We start from the raw sequence: 18,469 nt of genomic DNA, 5'->3' as shown, positions 1-18,469 counted from the left end.
CTTTTGATACAGTGGACCACAAAATATTACTGGACAGACTAGAAAACTGTGTTGGTTTATCTGGCAAAGCACTTAATTGGTTCAAATCGTATCTGCAGGACAGGGACTTCATTGTGTCTGTTGGTTCTTTTAAATCGCAACAAACTGCAATGACTTGTGGAGTTCCCCAAGGGTCGATTCTTGGTCCAATTCTATTTAACATATACATGCTTCCCCTAGCCCAGATCCTAAAAGTAAACAAAATGCCGTACCACAATTATGCAGATGACACTCAGTTATACATTACAATAAAGCCTGGTGACTATGGACCATTACAATCCCTCACCAACTGCATGGAACAAATCAGTAGCTGGATGAGCAACAATTTCCTACAATTAAACAAAAACAAAACGGAGACAATTATCTTTGGTGCCAAAAGGAAGCAACAGGCTTAAGTAAGCGCTAAACTACACTGAACAAAAATATAAACGCAACACTTTTGTTTTTGCTCCCATTTTTCATGAGTTAGGGTTAGGGTTAGGGTTAGGGTAATGTTGTGAATCGAGTGGCCTGTGTTCGTCGTCCATAACATACGCCTGCCCATACCATAACCCCACCACCACCATGGGCCACTCGATTCCCAACATTACCCTAACCCTAACACCAGATACTGACAGGTTTTCGGACCCCCCCAGACCCCCCCCATAAAGCAAAAATGCACATTTTAGAGTGGCCTTTTATTGTGGCCAGCCTAAGGCACACCTGTGCAATAATCATGCTGTCTAATCAGCATCTTGATATGCCACACCTGTGAGGTGGGATGGATTATCTCGGCAAAGGAGAAGTGCTCACTATCACAGATTCTTTCAGATTTGTGAACAATATTTGAGAGAAATGGTTATTTTGTGTATAAAAAAATGTTTTAGATCTTTGAGTTCATCTCATGAAAAATGGGAGCAAAAACAAAAGTGTTGCGTTTATATTTTTGTTCAGTGTAGAAGCCCTACTGCTAAATACATAGGAAAAGGTGAGAAATCTAGGCGTAGTTCTGGACCCCGACCTCAATTTCAAATCCCATATCAACACAATTACTAAATCAGCATACTATCACCTGAAAAACATAGCCAGACTTAGAACATTCAAGTCTCAACAAGACCTTGACTAGTTCACTAGTTCACGCCTTTGTTTTTAGCAGGCTTGATTACTGTAACGGCCCCTACACACGGCGGCGTGCGTTGCCGCTTGGCGGTGGGCGTGTCTTGAGTTTGGGGAGTTTACGCGAGCAACGCGACCAACAACCAATCACATGAATCTCTCCTGTCAATTGCATAAAAGGTTTTACATGTCACACTTTATATGATGAACATTTATGACATTAATGCCTATGGTGCTATTTTACGCAACATTCCATGCTGGCTAAATACTGTATGTCTGCTAGCTGTCCATTCAAACGAAGTACACTGGATATAAACTCCCCAAACAGGCGAAAACCTACCAGTTTCACCCACTGTCTCTATAAATAATGGGCGTGACTTCGCCATTTATTAGATTCTTTATTTTACATATTATTAGAAGTATTCGTTGTTCTCGCGTCCCAGGAGAGACGCTTCAAATAAAGAGACTAATGGAGTCTCTCAATGGTTCAAGTGGGTTACTTTAATTAAATGGCGCGGTAATGAAACAAACAGTAGGTGGTGGAGGGAGCGCAGCTGCAGCTGTGCTCTCGCAGTGGCGGCCGTGGAGAAGAGGCTGAGGCACGTTAGTTCTTCCCGCTTGCATCTCCCCTTCGCTCCTCCTCTCTGGGGGCTGTGACGCTTCCGCCCTCCTTTCACCAATGTCCGATATCGCACATAACAGAGGATTTAGACGTTGAATATTCATTGCATAACTCCACACGCCTTTTCTCCTTATACACTCATGACTTTTTATTTAATGCATTTTAACGGCTCTAATAATTATTTACGTAAAACCGGAAGTCAAGCTTACTGTTGGTATTCTGGAGACTTTTTCCGGAATAGCTTTTCAAAATAAACTTTAGCATCAACGTTAGCCACAGGTGAATGCTAACCGGAAATGTTTTCACAATAAAAACAGTTTTAAGATTACTGTATGTTTAAACTAAATTACATCATTAAACATTGATTTTAATTTCTTACAATATACAGCACATGCCTTTTTCCCTGGTTCCATTAACTATTTATCTGTTAATGAGAGGTCGTGTCAAATCAAATAAAGTTTTATTTATATAGCACACTTTAAAAACAATTTTTGTTCGAGCCAAAGAAGACAGAAGACAATAAATTACAACAGCAAATATAAAAATCAAACACAGGGAAATTTCAGGAGTCGTACTCCGCTCCGACTAGAAGGCCAGTGAGAAGAAGTGAGTCTTTAGTGAGGATTTAAAAACCCCTAGTGTCTGGGCCAATCTCACATGGAGGGGCAGAGTGTTCCAGAGCCAGGCCAGCTGCTGCGAAGGCTCGGTGCCCTCGGGTTTTGAGCCTGGTCTTGGGCACTACCAGCAGCAGCTGGTCAGCCGACCTTAAAGCTCTGGCTGGGGTGTAGCGATGGAGGAGTTCTGATATGCCGGAGCCAGCCCAGTGTCAGTCCCTCCTGCTGCATTCAACTATTTCAGAGCCGGGTTTCTCTCCTTATTACCTAAACGCCTAAAACCATAGATACACAACCACAAAATCGATAGATTACCGGTTATTTTTTAATTATACGAATATTTAAAAAAAGATTACGGCAACCTTTTGCTGCAAATAAGAGAGGTGTGCTGGCAGAGAATTACTAACTGTGTAAATGCACAAGTAATACATCTATTTTTCTACTGGACAGCTGCCTATTCTGCAGTTCTTAGATTTTGAACTTGATGAAGCAGATTTAAACAATACGAACTGCACTTAGGTCTGACACTGTCCCATAATGACAGAGACGAGTCAATCACTTTAGTTTTTGGCGAACTAAAGTTGAGATGAAGTGTTTTGATTGAATATTATCGGTTCCATTAGATGCAATGTTCCTTTAGATACAAAGTCTATGGACCTTTACTAGCTCATTTTAAAACAGACCAGTATAAAAACATAATCCAAAGTGCTGACGTTATGATTTGAGGGATATACTGGATATTACATGCAAGTAAGTGTAAAACTAACTAACTATTAATGTATACACCCTGCCCATTTATAGAAGGCTCATTTTAGAGCAGGAGTAGGCAAATGACCAGAGACAACGAGAAAACAGTGGACAACAGTGACGTCCAACTTCCTCACATGTTCTGCATCACAGTGCTTCTGTAACTCCAGGGCTTTGTCCCGTGTCATTAATGTGACTCTAATAATGTATTGCTAACATAGGGTAGTGTTACAGCTCAACAAGATTTCCGTTTAAAGTATTATATAGTATTCCCTCCGCTGACGATCTGTATCTCTCACAGAGCCACTGTTGATTATTAGGTGACACTTTTTTCAAAATTACTAGTTGGTGAAAGTTGTGTTGTAGTGGATTTCAATACAAAACTTTTAACATAAATCTGGACTAGGTTATGTCTGCAGCTTAAGTTGTCATGGTGATGTACTAGTCAGGGTAAAGGAGAGCTATCTTTGTTATACAGAAAACTCTGGCTTCATTCATCTACTCAAACATCTAGTAAGCAGCTGGCTTTAAAACCAACAGTGAGGCTGGAAGCCATGAAGCCATCACAAGAGCTAAAGATCCACCGAGCTAATGCAACCAGTCGGCTGCCCTTTTCCTATTTCTATTCCCACTGAGCATTGCGTCTGATTGGGACACGTGTCACATGTAGATGCATCTTATTGACAGAGAGAGAAATAGAACATTTTAATAAGATAATAACAAAACTTATACTAATGATTGAAGCTCTACAAAACAAGTGGGCCCAACTGTCAAACCCAGCTCTTTCTGGTCTGGTAGAATAATTCATATATGTGACCCGCTCTATCGAAATCAGTCGGAAGTCGCAACGGCTCATTTCAAAATAAACGTGGATTTACGTAAAAAACTATTTTTTCGGGGTTCGGGTGTTTTGTTTGATTTTAAACAAACAAAGTCTTGGCTTTCAGAATATGAAACTTTTATTTCCAAAATCACACGATAAATACATTTTTGAAGCTTGTAAAAGGGACTAAGACAGGCAATCTGCTCTTCCGCAGCGCCGCCCCCCCTCCCTCCGGCTGAAATTATGAATGTAAGAGTATAGTAATCATAGATAACACGGCAGGGTCCGTTAGTTTGTTTTCATCTGATTTCAATTAAACAAAGTCTTGGCTTTCAGAATATTAAACTTGTTTCGGCAAATTCAGATGATAAATACAACTTTGAAGCTTGTAACGGCATAATTACAAGCGGAGAACGGAGTAACTTAACGTCACAGCAGGCATAACAACAGCCGGTGTTTCTCGTGAGTGTTTTCCCCGGGAAACAAACACAATACACACAAACGCAAAATTACACAAACACACACACACACACACACACGTATACACACACACACTCGCGAGCTTCCCCTCCAAACGAAAATATCTTCCCTCCGTAGTATTTTGATAATTTGCTCGATAGAGCAGGTCACATATGCAAAATGGTCAAATCCAGAGCCAAGGGTTAGCCAAAAAATGAAAAAATAATAATAACAATCTCAGTACACCGTCACCGTGATAAGTATGTTTAATTAATTTTGTTAATATGCCTAGATTGCCTACTCTCAAAGTCATGTATTATATTATTGAGTCAATAATATAATACATTAACCGTGCTTTACCTTAACCTCATCATGAGAGGACGGCAGGATTGTAATTTCCCGTGTTCAGTGAATGCAACAGAGGCAAGACACCAGACCAGGGGTACTCAAACTTTTTTGTTAGAGGTCCACTTGTGAATTTTATACAAGGTCAATGGTCCGGATCAATGCCAGTAAAGTCCCCCCCCCCCCCCCCCACACCCCCGGAGCGGAGCAACGAAACTGAAATTAAGAAGCAGTTTCGGCACGCGATGCATGTACTTTGGTCAGGAGGTTTTAAAGTGCTATATAAATAAAGTTGGATTGGATTGGATTGGATTAATCTACCTTATTTGGGGGCCCCCCTTCTGGTCCAAGCACTTGCCTGTCGGTAAACGGCGCCCCTGTATACACACAGACATTCAATACATACATACATACATACATACATACAGTATCATGGCTTGAACTAGTGGGAGAAATGGCACTGTTTGTCTGTAGCCAATGCCTTAAACCTCGGCAAAAATGGCATTAGAAGCATTAGAAAGTCAAGGTAAACTTGTGGTTAACTTAAATGTGTGTCACGCTCACAAGTAAATATATGCACGTTCATTCTCAGAACGCGTCAGACACAAGACAATATACATTAAAGGGGACCTATCATGCAAAATGCACTTTGTGATGTCTTTTATACATAAATATGTGTCCCCGGTGCGTCAGGGAACTCATGCAGCGTCAGAAAATAAAACCCGCTCTCTTTTCCTCGTATCCAAATCTTTTAAAAACGGGGGTACAACGAGCGGATACAGATTTGCTGCCAATCTGACGTCAAATCGGCAGCGGACCCACAGAAAATTGCTATCAGAAACAATGCCTGACGCGTTTTGAACGTGTTTTGGACGTAATCTCGTCTTTGTTTACATTAGCAAGCCTCGCTAACACTCAGAGCTAACCTGTACTGTAGAGCACATGTGTTTAAAAAGCAGGAAATAAAAAGGAACTCACCTTGTGATAAACCTGCAAGAGAAAAAGCATTTGAGCTCCATACTGTTTCAGAAATAATCCTTGATGTGGTTTAGAACAGGATGGCGTTTTATCACAACAGAATTTAACTTTATCTCCGGTAGAATTCTGATCAGGCATTAGCTCCGCCTCCTCTTTTTTTTTTTTCAAGTTAAGGACCCAAAATCCGCGTTTCTCTAACAGGGCTGCACAAGAGGGGTATGAGCAGTATGAGGCATGGCTACAATGGGTGAACTGTTTGGTATGTTAAGCAAAAAACTTCACAGACCTATATTTGTATAGGTATGGCCCTACAATATATATTTTCCAATATAGCATAATAGGTCCACTTTAATTTACATCAGAATCAGATTTTTTCTTAATAATTTTTTTAGAATGGGACACAGGGTTTGGTCCGGATTGATTTGCAGTTCGGTCCGGATCCGGACCTTGGTCCGGAGTTTGAGAAGCCCTGCACCAGACCAACCTGAGAGTTGAATGGACATTAACATCTGTCTTATTGGCTGACAGGTACCTATCCTATGAGCTGTGACAATGTCTAAAATAAACTGAGTTTTTGAAGATGGACATAAGAAAAACATTTCTTAAAAAAGACGACAATTCTCAAGTGGTGGCTCACACAACAACCCCAGAGCCACCACTTGCGCCAGGTAAACAAGGTATGTAAATGTCAGTAAACTTCCAAGTTATGCGAACATGTAAGCAAAGCATAAATTACAGCTACGTTGATGTTAATTTGAATCGCGGGGGTAAGCTAAACCGTTAGCAAGTAAACACTTTGTCATACAATCTAAATGTTATGTTTTTTAGCGTTACCTAGTGATTTCAAAGAAAGCACTCTGGGAAATGTTGACTTACTGTTCGACATGAAGCTAGAAGCTACCTTACAGTACAGTACACAGTTGATCCTGAGTCCTGTCAGATAAAGTGTTTCATAGTTAGCTTAGCTAAGCATCAACCTAGCACTGAAATATATGGATGTTATGTGACAGTATTTCTGAGAAAAAGTCAGCTGAAATGGTGGCATAGTTGCCACTACTTTACGTGTCGACAGCATGTTTGAGCGTATTTGTAAATGTGGCTGTTTGGCCACTGACGTTGCCATAACAACACCTGAATTTAAATGTGCAACCTCTTTTTGTGACAGATTTTTGCATTAAATTATAATTCTTATGATTGATATTCCTATTGACAGCTAGTTTCTATGTGAACATTAGGAGATGGACAGCCAGAGAGAATAAATGAAAAACAGTTATGAAATACTATATGACAAAACAAGAATACAGTTTAAAAGGAGAGTGATTTGTAAAATATCCATAAAGAAAAATCTGTTTACAGTTCTGTTTCATATGGGTGTTGAGAGATGTATCCATAGATCTCTTAATTTTGCTCTCAAAGTGCACCAGATTGATGCTTTTAACTTTTAAAAATAAATCTTACCGGGGAGCCTACCCCCGGACCCCCCTAGAGGAGGTTAGGTCCACGCGGTTTACATGCTTATTTATACAATATGTGTGCTTATGCTAACATCATAAGAGAAAAGTTGGTTCCGTGTTGTGTGTAGTGAGAACGCGCTAGAGTGAGGGGGGCCCCCAAGCCAAAGCTCGCTTAGGGCCCCCAAAAGTCTAGGGCCGGCCCTGGTCAAATCAGCGGGCTGCACTGCCTTAAAAAGTAAGCAGGTGTTAGGGATAGCACACTGCATCTGTCAATAAGAACCCTCTACAACAGTTTTAAGTATTAAGTAAATTAGTCAGGTAACACTTATCAATTATTGGTTATAATCAAACAGACAAAGATTGTTTCAATAGAAATATTCCATAAGAATTGTATAATATGTTTTCGTGGACGGTGTCTAACGTCAGCACATGGTGTTAAATTAGTGTGTTGAGAGGTAATAACTCTGCCGGATGTTTCATGGATATCAGTGTTTCGTAAACGCTCTCAAATAAACTCAATCAAACAATGTGTGTTACCTATTCAAGAATACATTTCGTTCTCTATTATTTTAACAGAGTTCGGTGCGTTGTCTCCGTACCAACCAGATTTAACTAAATAGAAAAGTGACGTTCCACAGACAGCTTTACCTCCAGAGGACCATGTCACACCCCCCTCAGCTACCTGTAGTAATCTGAAGTTTGGTACCAGTAATTCTGTCTGATCACGGTTCCGTTACCGCAGCTGCACACTGGGTCCGGACTGAACAGTGGTTGTGTTCTGGAGGAGGACGGCTCACCTGACTGGCTTTGTGGAACTGCTTCTTAAGCCCGGCCACAGACATCTTCTCCAGCCGTGTGAGACGTCCCTCCTGGAGGAAGTGTTCCGTGAAGCCCCGAATAAACCCGGGGAAATGTCTGCTGAAGAAAAAGCCCGCGAGTCCTCACACCGCCCTCATCTGTCACTACACCTCCATCACAGCAGGGCAGCAAGATGGGCCGCCACAACCGGAAACAGTATCAGTGTCACAACCTTATACAGTCTATGGTCACAACATGTTAAGCGTCACATTGTATATTGAGAATCGACGCCTCTCATTTCTTTACTTGTACAGTATTACACAACAACCGGAACAACGTTACTTTAGTCAGTTTGGTAGAATAGAACAGTTTTCAGTTGTAAATTTACATTGTGATAAATGTTTTGACCTGTCTACTTTTTTCATTAATCTCATTAAGTTGAATACTCAAACTATGTTTGGGAGGTTTAATTACAGTTCTCAGTCACAATTGTCATAAATGACAGACACATTTCTTGACACCTTTTTGCAAAGTCAAATAGGCTATATCCTGAGTCCTCTGCTGTACACTGGTTTAATCTGTTTGCCTTGATTAAAAGTAGAAGTACCAGAGTGTAGGAATACTCTGTTACAGTAAAAGTCCTGCATTCAAAATGTTTCTCAAGTAAAAGTAGACAAATATTATCAGAATATAGTTAAAGTAGCGACAGTAAAAGTAGTCATTGTGCAGATTGGTCCATTTCAGAATAATATATATGATATGTTTTATAATGATTGATCATGAAAGTGTTCTCAAAGCTGGTAAAGGTGCAGCTAGTTTGAATGACTTTGTATACTGCAGGGTAGCTTGTGGATTTACTCCAGGTGGAACTAAAGTCTGATTCAACACTTGATTAGATTTCACATCATTCATCCAGATCTGTGAAGTAACTAAAGGGATTAAATACATGTAGTGGAGGAAAAGTACACCATTTACCTCTGAACTGTAGTGGAGTAGAAGTACACAATTTAGTAGCATAAAATGAACATGCTCAAGTAAAGTACAAGTTGAAGTACCTCAAAATTGTAGCTACTTAAATACACCTGTGTAGACTTACCACCTCTGCTTATTTGTGGTGAGAATAAAACTAATTTGCCAGATTTAATTGCAGTAGTAGGCCTATAAACATATGTTCTACTGCAGAACAAAGACTGATTTTCTTTCCCTTCCTATTTAGAAAAAAACAATTCTGCGTAACGTTATGTTAAAGGTCCCATGGTCCCATCCCTTTTCCGGTTATTACCCGTCCCCTTGTGTGTTATGTCGCTTTTTCTGCATGTGAACGGTCTGCAGAGTCACAAACCCTCAAAGTACACCCTGTAGTGAGTAAATCTCTAACACAGAAAAGACCTGTGTATGCTGCCCCAGAACGCCTCGTTGGACATTTCTCTTTTTCTTCCTGGGTACAGTGATGTGACCATACCCAAATGGACCCATTGGTCTAAATGGACCAATCCGTGGAGCTCCTCACACACACACACACACTCTGGCCGTTTCTCAATGTCGAGTAAACCTGCTGCAGAGCCACTATTTCAAGTATACTACGTAATCGAGTGGCGCCGAAGGACTGTTTAAATGTATGTTAAATGCCCAGCATTCTGTGCCACTCTATGACGTGGTTTACTTGAAATAGTGGCTCTGCAGCATGTGTACTCGACATTGGCCCTTTCTCATTTCTCTTAACTCCCCTCCTCGACTCCTATCCTCGTGTCGTAGTCCCGGCCACAGGAGATGCGAGCGGAGGAGTCGAGGAGGAGAACCGAGGAGAGAGGAGTTGAAGCAGCAGGCGGTTAGAGAAATGAGAACTCCTCTCCTCTGAGCGGTAATTTTAAAGAGACGTCCATTAATGATGACAGGAGGCACAGCAGCCCTCAGTCTGATGGACAGAACTGTGTTCATGACGACTTATATATTTACTTTGAATTCATTCACAGTGCGGTATAATGAGACAATAACAGGCTACAGATGTGGACACACACACACACACACACATATATATGTATATATATATTGTATATATAAATATATACAATATACAAGTATGAGAGCACTCTCATAATAACGTAACACTGTCAGAGATATATCCCCCCCCCCTCTCTCTGGTCGCTACAATGAGGAAAATAAATTACGGGCCAAAAGTTTTATTTACAGGTATTAAAAGTAAGCAGAGGACACCAAACCAACTGAGACTTGTCTGTCCGCCGCATCTACGCACACACACACAGACACACACTGGACAACACGCACCTACACACTGTAGGCCTACCGCACACTGTACAACACACACTAACACCACACACACCTACAGCTCCTAAAGCATATGATATCAGGATACAGCCGTTGTGTATTTTATTATGTGAAGCACTAAATGGTCTTAGAAAAATATCGATTCTTTGTTTGTAGATATCTACTTAACTAAAGCAAATAAAGAGAGTAATGTAGGCCTCTTATACTGAGTGATATATATTATACACACTGCTCTGCTTTTCGGACCTCACAGCTGTTCTCTCTGTAAACATCGCATCGCGATGAAAGCAGTTAATAAAATAATATCCAGGGGATACATGCAGAGCTGTCATTGGCTGAGATAAGTCCGGCCGTGCGTCACGACTCTTTTAAACATCTCTGTTGCCGGAAATGCATCCGCGGAGGAGCCGTGGAGGACCGTGGAGGACCCATCAGTGTATCCTCGATTATAGCTCCTCCAGAGAGCCTCCTCGACACTCGATCCTCGAAGTGCATTTAGAGAAATGAGATGTCCTTCAACATGGCGTGCTGAAATTCATTTCCGGGTCACTACCGGAGGACCGAGTCTTCGAGGAGTCGAGGAGGGGAAATTAGTGAAATGAGAAAGGGCCCTTGAGAAACGGCTTCTCTCAGCGGCGAAACTGTGACGCGCTGGGGGGGGGTGCTAGTGGAGCCTTGCAGTGGTGCTGTTACGTGTACGCAAATTGACATGCTTGGTGTGAACGAGCCTTTTGGGGGACGTGGTTAAAGTTGCGCATGCTCTATGAGCGCATCTCTCAAAAGTTGGGCCATTTTGTCTTCATGCGCCAATTAGCAACTCTCATAAGAATGAATGAGGCTCCACCTCCCACGCTGTATCCGGGGTTGCAGTCGAATAGTTCTTTTTTGGACTATTCAACGACTGCAAACCTGGGTTGCAGTCGTCGAATAGTCCAAAAATCATCTCCTAACGTCTATCCCTATCGTCTATCCCTTGACCTCTGTGTGAAACGTCACAGGGTAAAGGGATAGTGGATAGTGTAGTGATCATTAATTAACTAGTTAACATAATTCACTCATGGAACTACAGGTTGGTGGTATTGTTTCCGCACGGACATATATGTTGTTGACTGTACTTATTGGTTGCCCTCCTTGCATCTTCCTCTTTGCTTCCCGGGCTTCAAGCCAGCAACATGTGGTTTTCTGCTGCTCAATAAAACCTACTTTGCACCTTCGATGCACCGCCTCCGACTCCCTTCTCTCGGCACTACACTGGTGACCCTGACATAAGTCTCGCAGAAGTTTCCGAGACTGGACCGAACATGGCTAGAAACGCAGTTTTTCGCAAACTGCCGGAGATTTTTGGAGACGTCTGTGGCTGCCTCGTGCACACGGACTGAGGCTCGGTGCGCCCTCCGCGGAATGGCTGAGGACGTCGCTCGCCATTCCCACATCGTTTCGGCACTGGGAGACAGCAAGCCTGGAGACGATACACGACCTGCTAGGTACGGAAGAGCCTGACTTCTTTTTCATGGGACTGTTTCTTCGGGACATGCGGCTGCATGTCCAGACTGCACTCGCTAACACGGCTAGTGTGTAGTCCCGCGCTCTAGCCGAAGAAGCTAGGCCACCCGGCGATTTACCCCTGAGGTGCTGGCCCCTACACGCAGCGGCACCTTCCCTGGCAGAGGCACGCCGCCTAGCAGAGACTCCGGGGCCGACGACATCGAATAACGGCTACCGGCTTGCAGCTAACGGACGTCGTCAACGGCTAACAGCTAACGGCTAACAGCTAACCACGACTGATGGCTAACGGCTAGCAGCTAACGGCTGACTGCTTCCATATGTTAACATCTGACTGTTAACCCTTTTTAGTGGTGCCGGAGAGGAGGTTCGACCAAGCCTGGTTGACCTCATGTGGATCCTCTCACAATTTCGCCCATCTGTTTTTGATCGTGGACAGGACAACCCTTTTGAGCTTTTTCCAGTGCCTGAGAGGAGTTTCGATTAGACGGTCGACCTTGTGTGGACACTCGCTTTTTCACCACCTCGACTGCGGTTTCGGACGTCGCCCACGTTTTCATCGGCCCATGGGTGCCGCGCTTCGTGACCCTGTCTGGCCTCTTCCCTCGCCTCGGCAACAGCTTCGGACGTCGCCCACGCCTTCATCGGCCCGTGGGTGGCGCACTTCTGGACCCTGCCTGGCCTCTCCTCTAACCGCGGCTCACGGTTCGCCTCGACGGCGCCTTCGGACGTCGCCCACGCTGTCATCGACGCATGGGTGGCGCACTTCTGGACCCTGTTTGGCCTCTCCCCTGTCCACGGCTCCTGCCTCCCGGGGATACCGCTCATTCCTCCCGAGGACTTCGTGCCCGCCGCCGCTGCGTGCTCGCCTACGGCCGGGCTGCGCTCCTCCCTGCTGGGGACCACCGGGACGTTCACGCCCGTCCCCACGTCGCAGCACAGCGACCCAGCTTTCTGCGGCTGGCAGATGTTTTCTTCGTTCGCCTGCCCCCTTACGACGGCCCGTTCCTTGGCCCGCCCCCCACCCCCCGGTGGGGATGCCCTCGCCCTCGTTATGGCCCCTACCCCGTTCCGTGGCCTGGCCCTCGCCTGCGGTACCACCCTCCTCGGCCCCTGTGGTGCTTTCTCCCGGACGCGAAGATTGTGTCTATGGTTGAATTCTGGGGGGGCTTGTGTAGTGATCACTAATTAACTAGTTAACATAATTCACTCATGGAACTACAGGTTGGTGGTATTGTTTCCGCACGGACATATATGTTGTTGACTGTACTTATTGGGTGCCCTCCTTGCATCTTCCTCTTTGCTTCCCGGGCTTCAAGCCAGCAACATGTGGTTTTCTTCTACTCAATAAAACCTACTTTGCACCTTCGATGTACCGCCTCCGACTCCCTTCTCTCGGCACTACAATAGGATAATTCAAAAGGATTTAGGAGAAGAGACTGCGGTACTTTAGAGAATCCGACTGCACTTCCACTATCCGACGTGTTTATGATGCGCCAGTGGACATCATAAATGTGCGTCTGCTGCTGCTGTGTGGAAACTATGGAAACTACAGGGTTGCATTCCAATAGTCCATTTAGACTACAACATGGATGTTTAATAAGAACGAGGGACTACTGTAAACTCATCTAGAGACTCTGCACCGTGCTCTGATGCTGTTGCTTTATGCTTTATGAACGGGGACAACAGAGAAACATATTCTTCATGACCAAAGTTGGAATTGAAATAAAAAAGGAAAGTGAAACTTATGCTCGTCACCCTCTCCCTCCGGTCCACATTAATACAAATGATCCCAATACGTATGATTGTATGAACTATGAAAAGATCTTAAAATCAATACAAATGTATTTATTATAAACGTTAGTCCTTAACATCTATCACTGTGTATATCACCATTCAAACATCTTTTAAAAGTTGAACAAACTCCACACAGCTCAGTAAAGACTGTAAAATGTTGACTTTATTTGATCATTTCAGTAAAAACTAACGTTCATATTTCTCTTTTTGATTATAATACTGATGAACGTTCAGAACAAAGCACTTTGGCAACTTACACACACGTTTTAAAATGCTTAATAAGCACCGTAACTTTCATGATATCATTTCTCCGTCATAATCGGTTGTTTCCGTGAACGGCCGACTGTTGTGTGACGCCAAATGCTGTGACCGCAAGGCATTGTGGGGCAGCATTTTCTCCTCTCCTTTCGTCAAGGGAGGTCCAGTGGTTCCTAAGCTAAAGGAGGTTATAAAGGAAGTTTGAAACCTCCTTTCCTATCATTCTAGAGAATTCGAACAACACTTATCATGGCTGCCACTGAGGGACTTCCGGGTCATTTCACTCCGTTAGGAAGGTTCCTAAGCTAAATGGACTATTGGACCGCAACCCAGTTCTTATTATATATCCATGGGCTGGACTCAAGCAGAGGATGTTGTTTGTTTTTAATTCAGGCTACTATCATTATTTTCAAAACACCTTCCTTTTCTAAATGCAGCAGGTGGACACCTGATTTATCAAACAAAAATAACTATGAATGCTTGATACGTTTATTTTTTTTCTCTTTTATTTGCATTGTATTTCATCCAAAAGTAAAAGTAAGTAACCAATGTACATTACTTCAATATTGTGATGCTAAGATTAGGTTACTGCTTACTATACCATTTTTTTTTTACAGGTAATTAGAAATTGTAACGAAATATATTTTTAAATTAACCCTCCCAACCCTGGCAGGATGGAAGAGTGAACATAAGGACAGTCTGCAGGTGCATGTGTTTCAACATAGCAGTGCATTCTTGACTAACCTGTTCATTCAAAATTGTGTTTAAATGTTTTTGCAGACATTTTGCACACATAGACACATAGTGCTATCTTCAATTTGTACATGACATTCCCTCACTCCAAAGTTGATGACCAGGATCATCATGTAATGAATATCTCTTGAGGTGTGGTGCAGGGACTGTTGCTGTGACTGGTTCTCTACACACCACCAGGGGGCAGTACCTGCCCGCAGAGGAGAACACATCAGAACCTAGAGGAGGGATGCACAGCAGCAGAGCTCAGGGGTCAGACCAGCAGCAGGGCTCAGGGGTCAGACCAGCAGCAGGGGTCAGGGGTCAGACCAGCTGCAGGGGTCAGAGGTCAGACCAGCAGCAGGGGTCAGAGGTCAGACCAGCTGCAGGGGTCAGAGGTCAGAGGTCAGAGGTCAGAGGTCAGACCAGCTGCAGCTTCCTCTCCTGTGCTATATAAACTTTGGTGAAGCTGGATCATGATTGGATTCTAATCTCTGTACACAGTTCAATTAGGCTGTATATTACATTACTCTGTCACTTTAACTTCTGATATACTGCACATATTCAATTCTCAGAGTAAATGCAATTTCCTTATTGTAACATGTGTATAAATATATATATATATATATATATATATTTTATTCTATAAAAGTTTAAAAAATAGTTCTTAATGTACTCCTTTTGGCACCTTAATTCCTCTTTGTGTATGCAACATTATACACCAAAAGCTAATTCCTTGTGGTGTAAACCTTTTTGGCAGTTAACCTAACTCTGGTTCTTATCCCAAGGATTGTGAGTCACTGGAAATGTTATTGATTTTATTTAATCTAAGGGAGTTCTGATTGTCTTTCGTTATTGCATAAAACTTCACAGTTAAAATAGTGGTGGATTAATTATAGGGACCTGGACCCAAATGGCTTTGAGCACATACACTCAGTAAAAAAACAACCAGTGAAACTCAAACTTTCACTTGTCTCCTCTGTCCCTCCTCCTCCTCCTCCTCCTCCTCCTCCTCCTCCTCCTCCTCCTCCTCCTCCTCCTCCTCCTCCTCCTCCTCCTCCTCCTCCTCCTCCTCCTCCTCCTCCTCCTCCTCCTCCTCCTCCTCCTCCTCCCTCCTCCTCCTCCTCCCTTGGCCTGCACAGTATTTGGAAGAATAAAAGTCATCTGCTGTCCATCTGGAAGCTGTGCTGGGCGGTAATACCCCCTCATATTCCTCTGCTTCCCAAGCACCCGTGGACAATCCATTCTCTCTCCCACCCCCAACCCTCCCGCCAGCCCTGATCCACATCCCAGGATGGAGAGGTGGGATCCGGTGTCAGTGCCCCAGAAAGACCCCTCTCTCTGGAACACATGGGGGATCAGGAGCCGTGTTGTTCAGAAGGCTCAGTTTCACTGTTTGGGATTCTCACAGTGGCCTGCACGTATTCTCTGCCTCCCAGGTGCTGGCTCACACAAAATGTAACTTTTAAATCAGCTGATTTTTCAAGGAAAGCATGGCCATTTTCTGGTGTAAGATGAATGGCTTACATAACACTAAACAGCGTGACACTGGTAAGAAGGATCATTTATTAATGTTCAACTCTTTCCTATATTCACCATTGTAAACAGTCATGATACATAATACTGCACAGAAGCTGAGATCTGGCAACACTCCGCGCCAAGTAGTGAGTAGCTGGTGAACATTGTTAAACATTTAGCAGCTGAAGTGCAATATATCTTTCTCAGGAGTTGGTGGAGGCCTACACAGACCAAAGGAGAGAGAAACATGACTCCATGTGTGCAGGATGTGTAAATAATTAATAGTTTGCTAGCACAATAATATGAGGTGAAGATATGTTCATGTTGTGTTTGTATGAACATCGTATTATCTAAATGTTCCCCTTTTTCCAAGGCAACATGTTTTTATTCATTCTTGATTCATTTAACCCTACCTAAAATGTGGTCCAAACAAGTTTGTGAGGGATGGTCTAAAGATGTTCAGCATAGAACATCATTTTGTTCATCGTGCCCCTCTATCAGCTATATATATACATGTTGTACAGTTTATCTGTGTAACACTTTCAGTGAATTCTGTGGAGAGCCTGTAAGTTAGCTCCCTATGTTCCAGTGTGATGGCTCAGCCTCAGTTTCAATATGTTCCATATTTACCACTGAACACTTTCTGAAAATGATACACAGCTTCTTAAAAATAGCCATAAAGATGCAGGTTGTTCTGGATACAGCTCTGTGGAGGAAGCTGAGCAAGTGCTCCACCTCTACAGATCAACCAAGTTCTGTGCTGCATGTTGTCGCCTACATACAGCACACAGGAGGGACGGAAATAACCGCTGTGCCATCTCTGAGTGCTACTAGATTTCTGCAACGTGCCAGAGAAAAAAGATGGGGGCCACTTGTCAGAAACGGGGTTTTTCAGCTCCGAAGTGATGAGGAACAGCTCTGCAGGCCCACTAATGTACAGTAGATGTGATGGGTGGGTTGAGTTGTTGAGTTATGCAAGGCTTTCAGCCCTCTGTAATAGTGCAATACTTAGGCCCGTTGCATAACAGATTTGTCCTCCTCGCTCTTTAAAAGAGAGCCCAACGATACTTCCACTGTCCCTGGTCCATTTCCATCCGTGCCCTTTAACTTTGCACAGCAGGATTACAGCGATTAATTCACCTCTTCAGTAACTGTAAGAGCTTTTTCTGTGAGTGTAGAGTATGCCATTTTGCTGGAATGCAAATTGAAATGACTGCTGAATGTGACTACGATCTCAGTTGCTCTTCCATTTGATGTGCCAAAGGAAAGGATTGCAAAATCAAAATACAATCAATAAACTATTTACCAAGTATTAAGCTACAACAAAACATCCTTTGGCAGGTGGAAGTGTTTCAGCGCGGTAACACTGTGTGTGTGTGTGTGTGTGTGTGTGTGTGTGTGTGTGTGTGTGTGTGTGTGTGTGTGTGTGTGTGTGTGTGTGTGTGTGTGTGTGTGTGTGTGTGTGTGTGTGTGTGTGTGTGTGTGTGTGTGTGTGTGTTGTTGACAGGAAAACCACATGCTTGTGTCTGTGTCTCCGGCACAATGAGACTGTTCTGTTTGCTTTCCCTATCAGAGAGCAGTGAAGGGTTCAAACTGAGGTTTACCTGAACGCAGTTATTCTGTGGACCGACCCCCCCCCCCCCCCCGGGCAACAAGGCTAGATGGCAAGATAACCTCTGAGTCCTGCTGAATGACCCTTTTAGGCCTCCTATTAAATCTTTATTTTTTGGTTATTTTAATCTGGGAAAGTATTGTTCTGAGTTTGTGAATCCGTCATTGTGTTTTGAAGGAGTTGAAACAAGGCAAGTCGCTCAATTTAAACTAAGACAATGAGCCATGATTGACACAAACCATTTTTCAAAGCAGGTTTGCTCATGACTTCAGAGTCAATTCCCCCAAATGACATAAAAGCATCTTTTCTTACTAACCCCTGCCAACCCGTGCACAGTAGCCAGTTTTCTTCAGAAGAACATCATTTAAATACAAATTCACTTCAAGAGTCAGGACACGTTTTCCAGAAGGAGATGTGTTGCAGGAAACTTCATTCAATTCCGTTCAACTGGATATCAGCAATCTGTGAGACATAGCACAGCTAAGATTGAATGTTTATGATGGTTGAGGTGCTGCAATAGGTTCATTGAGAAAATATGATATTTATTTCAAAGAATCGTTGTTATAAATATCTGTTCTGCAGTGGAGCCTGTATGTTATCCTCCCAGCAGCCCCGTGGCCTCGTGTCTTTCAGAGGCTCATCAGTGTTGCTCCGCCTAACACGGAGTATTACAAGATCTCAGGGGAGTCGGATCAGATGACACCGCTGCAGAGGAGCGCCTACCAACCTGCTGATGTCTTTGTTTGCAATGGTCTACTAAAACCTTTCATATGTATCTATACGCAATTT

At 43.3% G+C, this 18,469-nt stretch overlaps 1 protein-coding gene across 1 annotated transcript in view; it reads right to left on the bottom strand.

Annotated features, from left to right (window-relative positions):
* sh3gl3a (SH3-domain GRB2-like 3a) overlaps positions 1-8,132 on the bottom strand; it is a 47,303-nt gene extending 39,171 nt beyond the window's left edge. Inside the window, exon 1 of the mRNA XM_034229144.1 lies at positions 7,974-8,132. Coding sequence (XP_034085035.1) covers positions 7,974-8,018 — 45 coding nt within the window. The 5' untranslated portion in view covers positions 8,019-8,132. The remainder of the gene's footprint in view (positions 1-7,973) is intronic.
* Positions 8,133-18,469: the final 10,337 nt, after the last annotated feature.

This window comes from Gymnodraco acuticeps, unplaced genomic scaffold, assembly GCF_902827175.1.
Source record: "Gymnodraco acuticeps unplaced genomic scaffold, fGymAcu1.1, whole genome shotgun sequence".
NCBI lineage: Eukaryota > Metazoa > Chordata > Actinopteri > Perciformes > Bathydraconidae > Gymnodraco > Gymnodraco acuticeps.
This window is presented reverse-complemented; position numbering and strand designations above follow the sequence as displayed.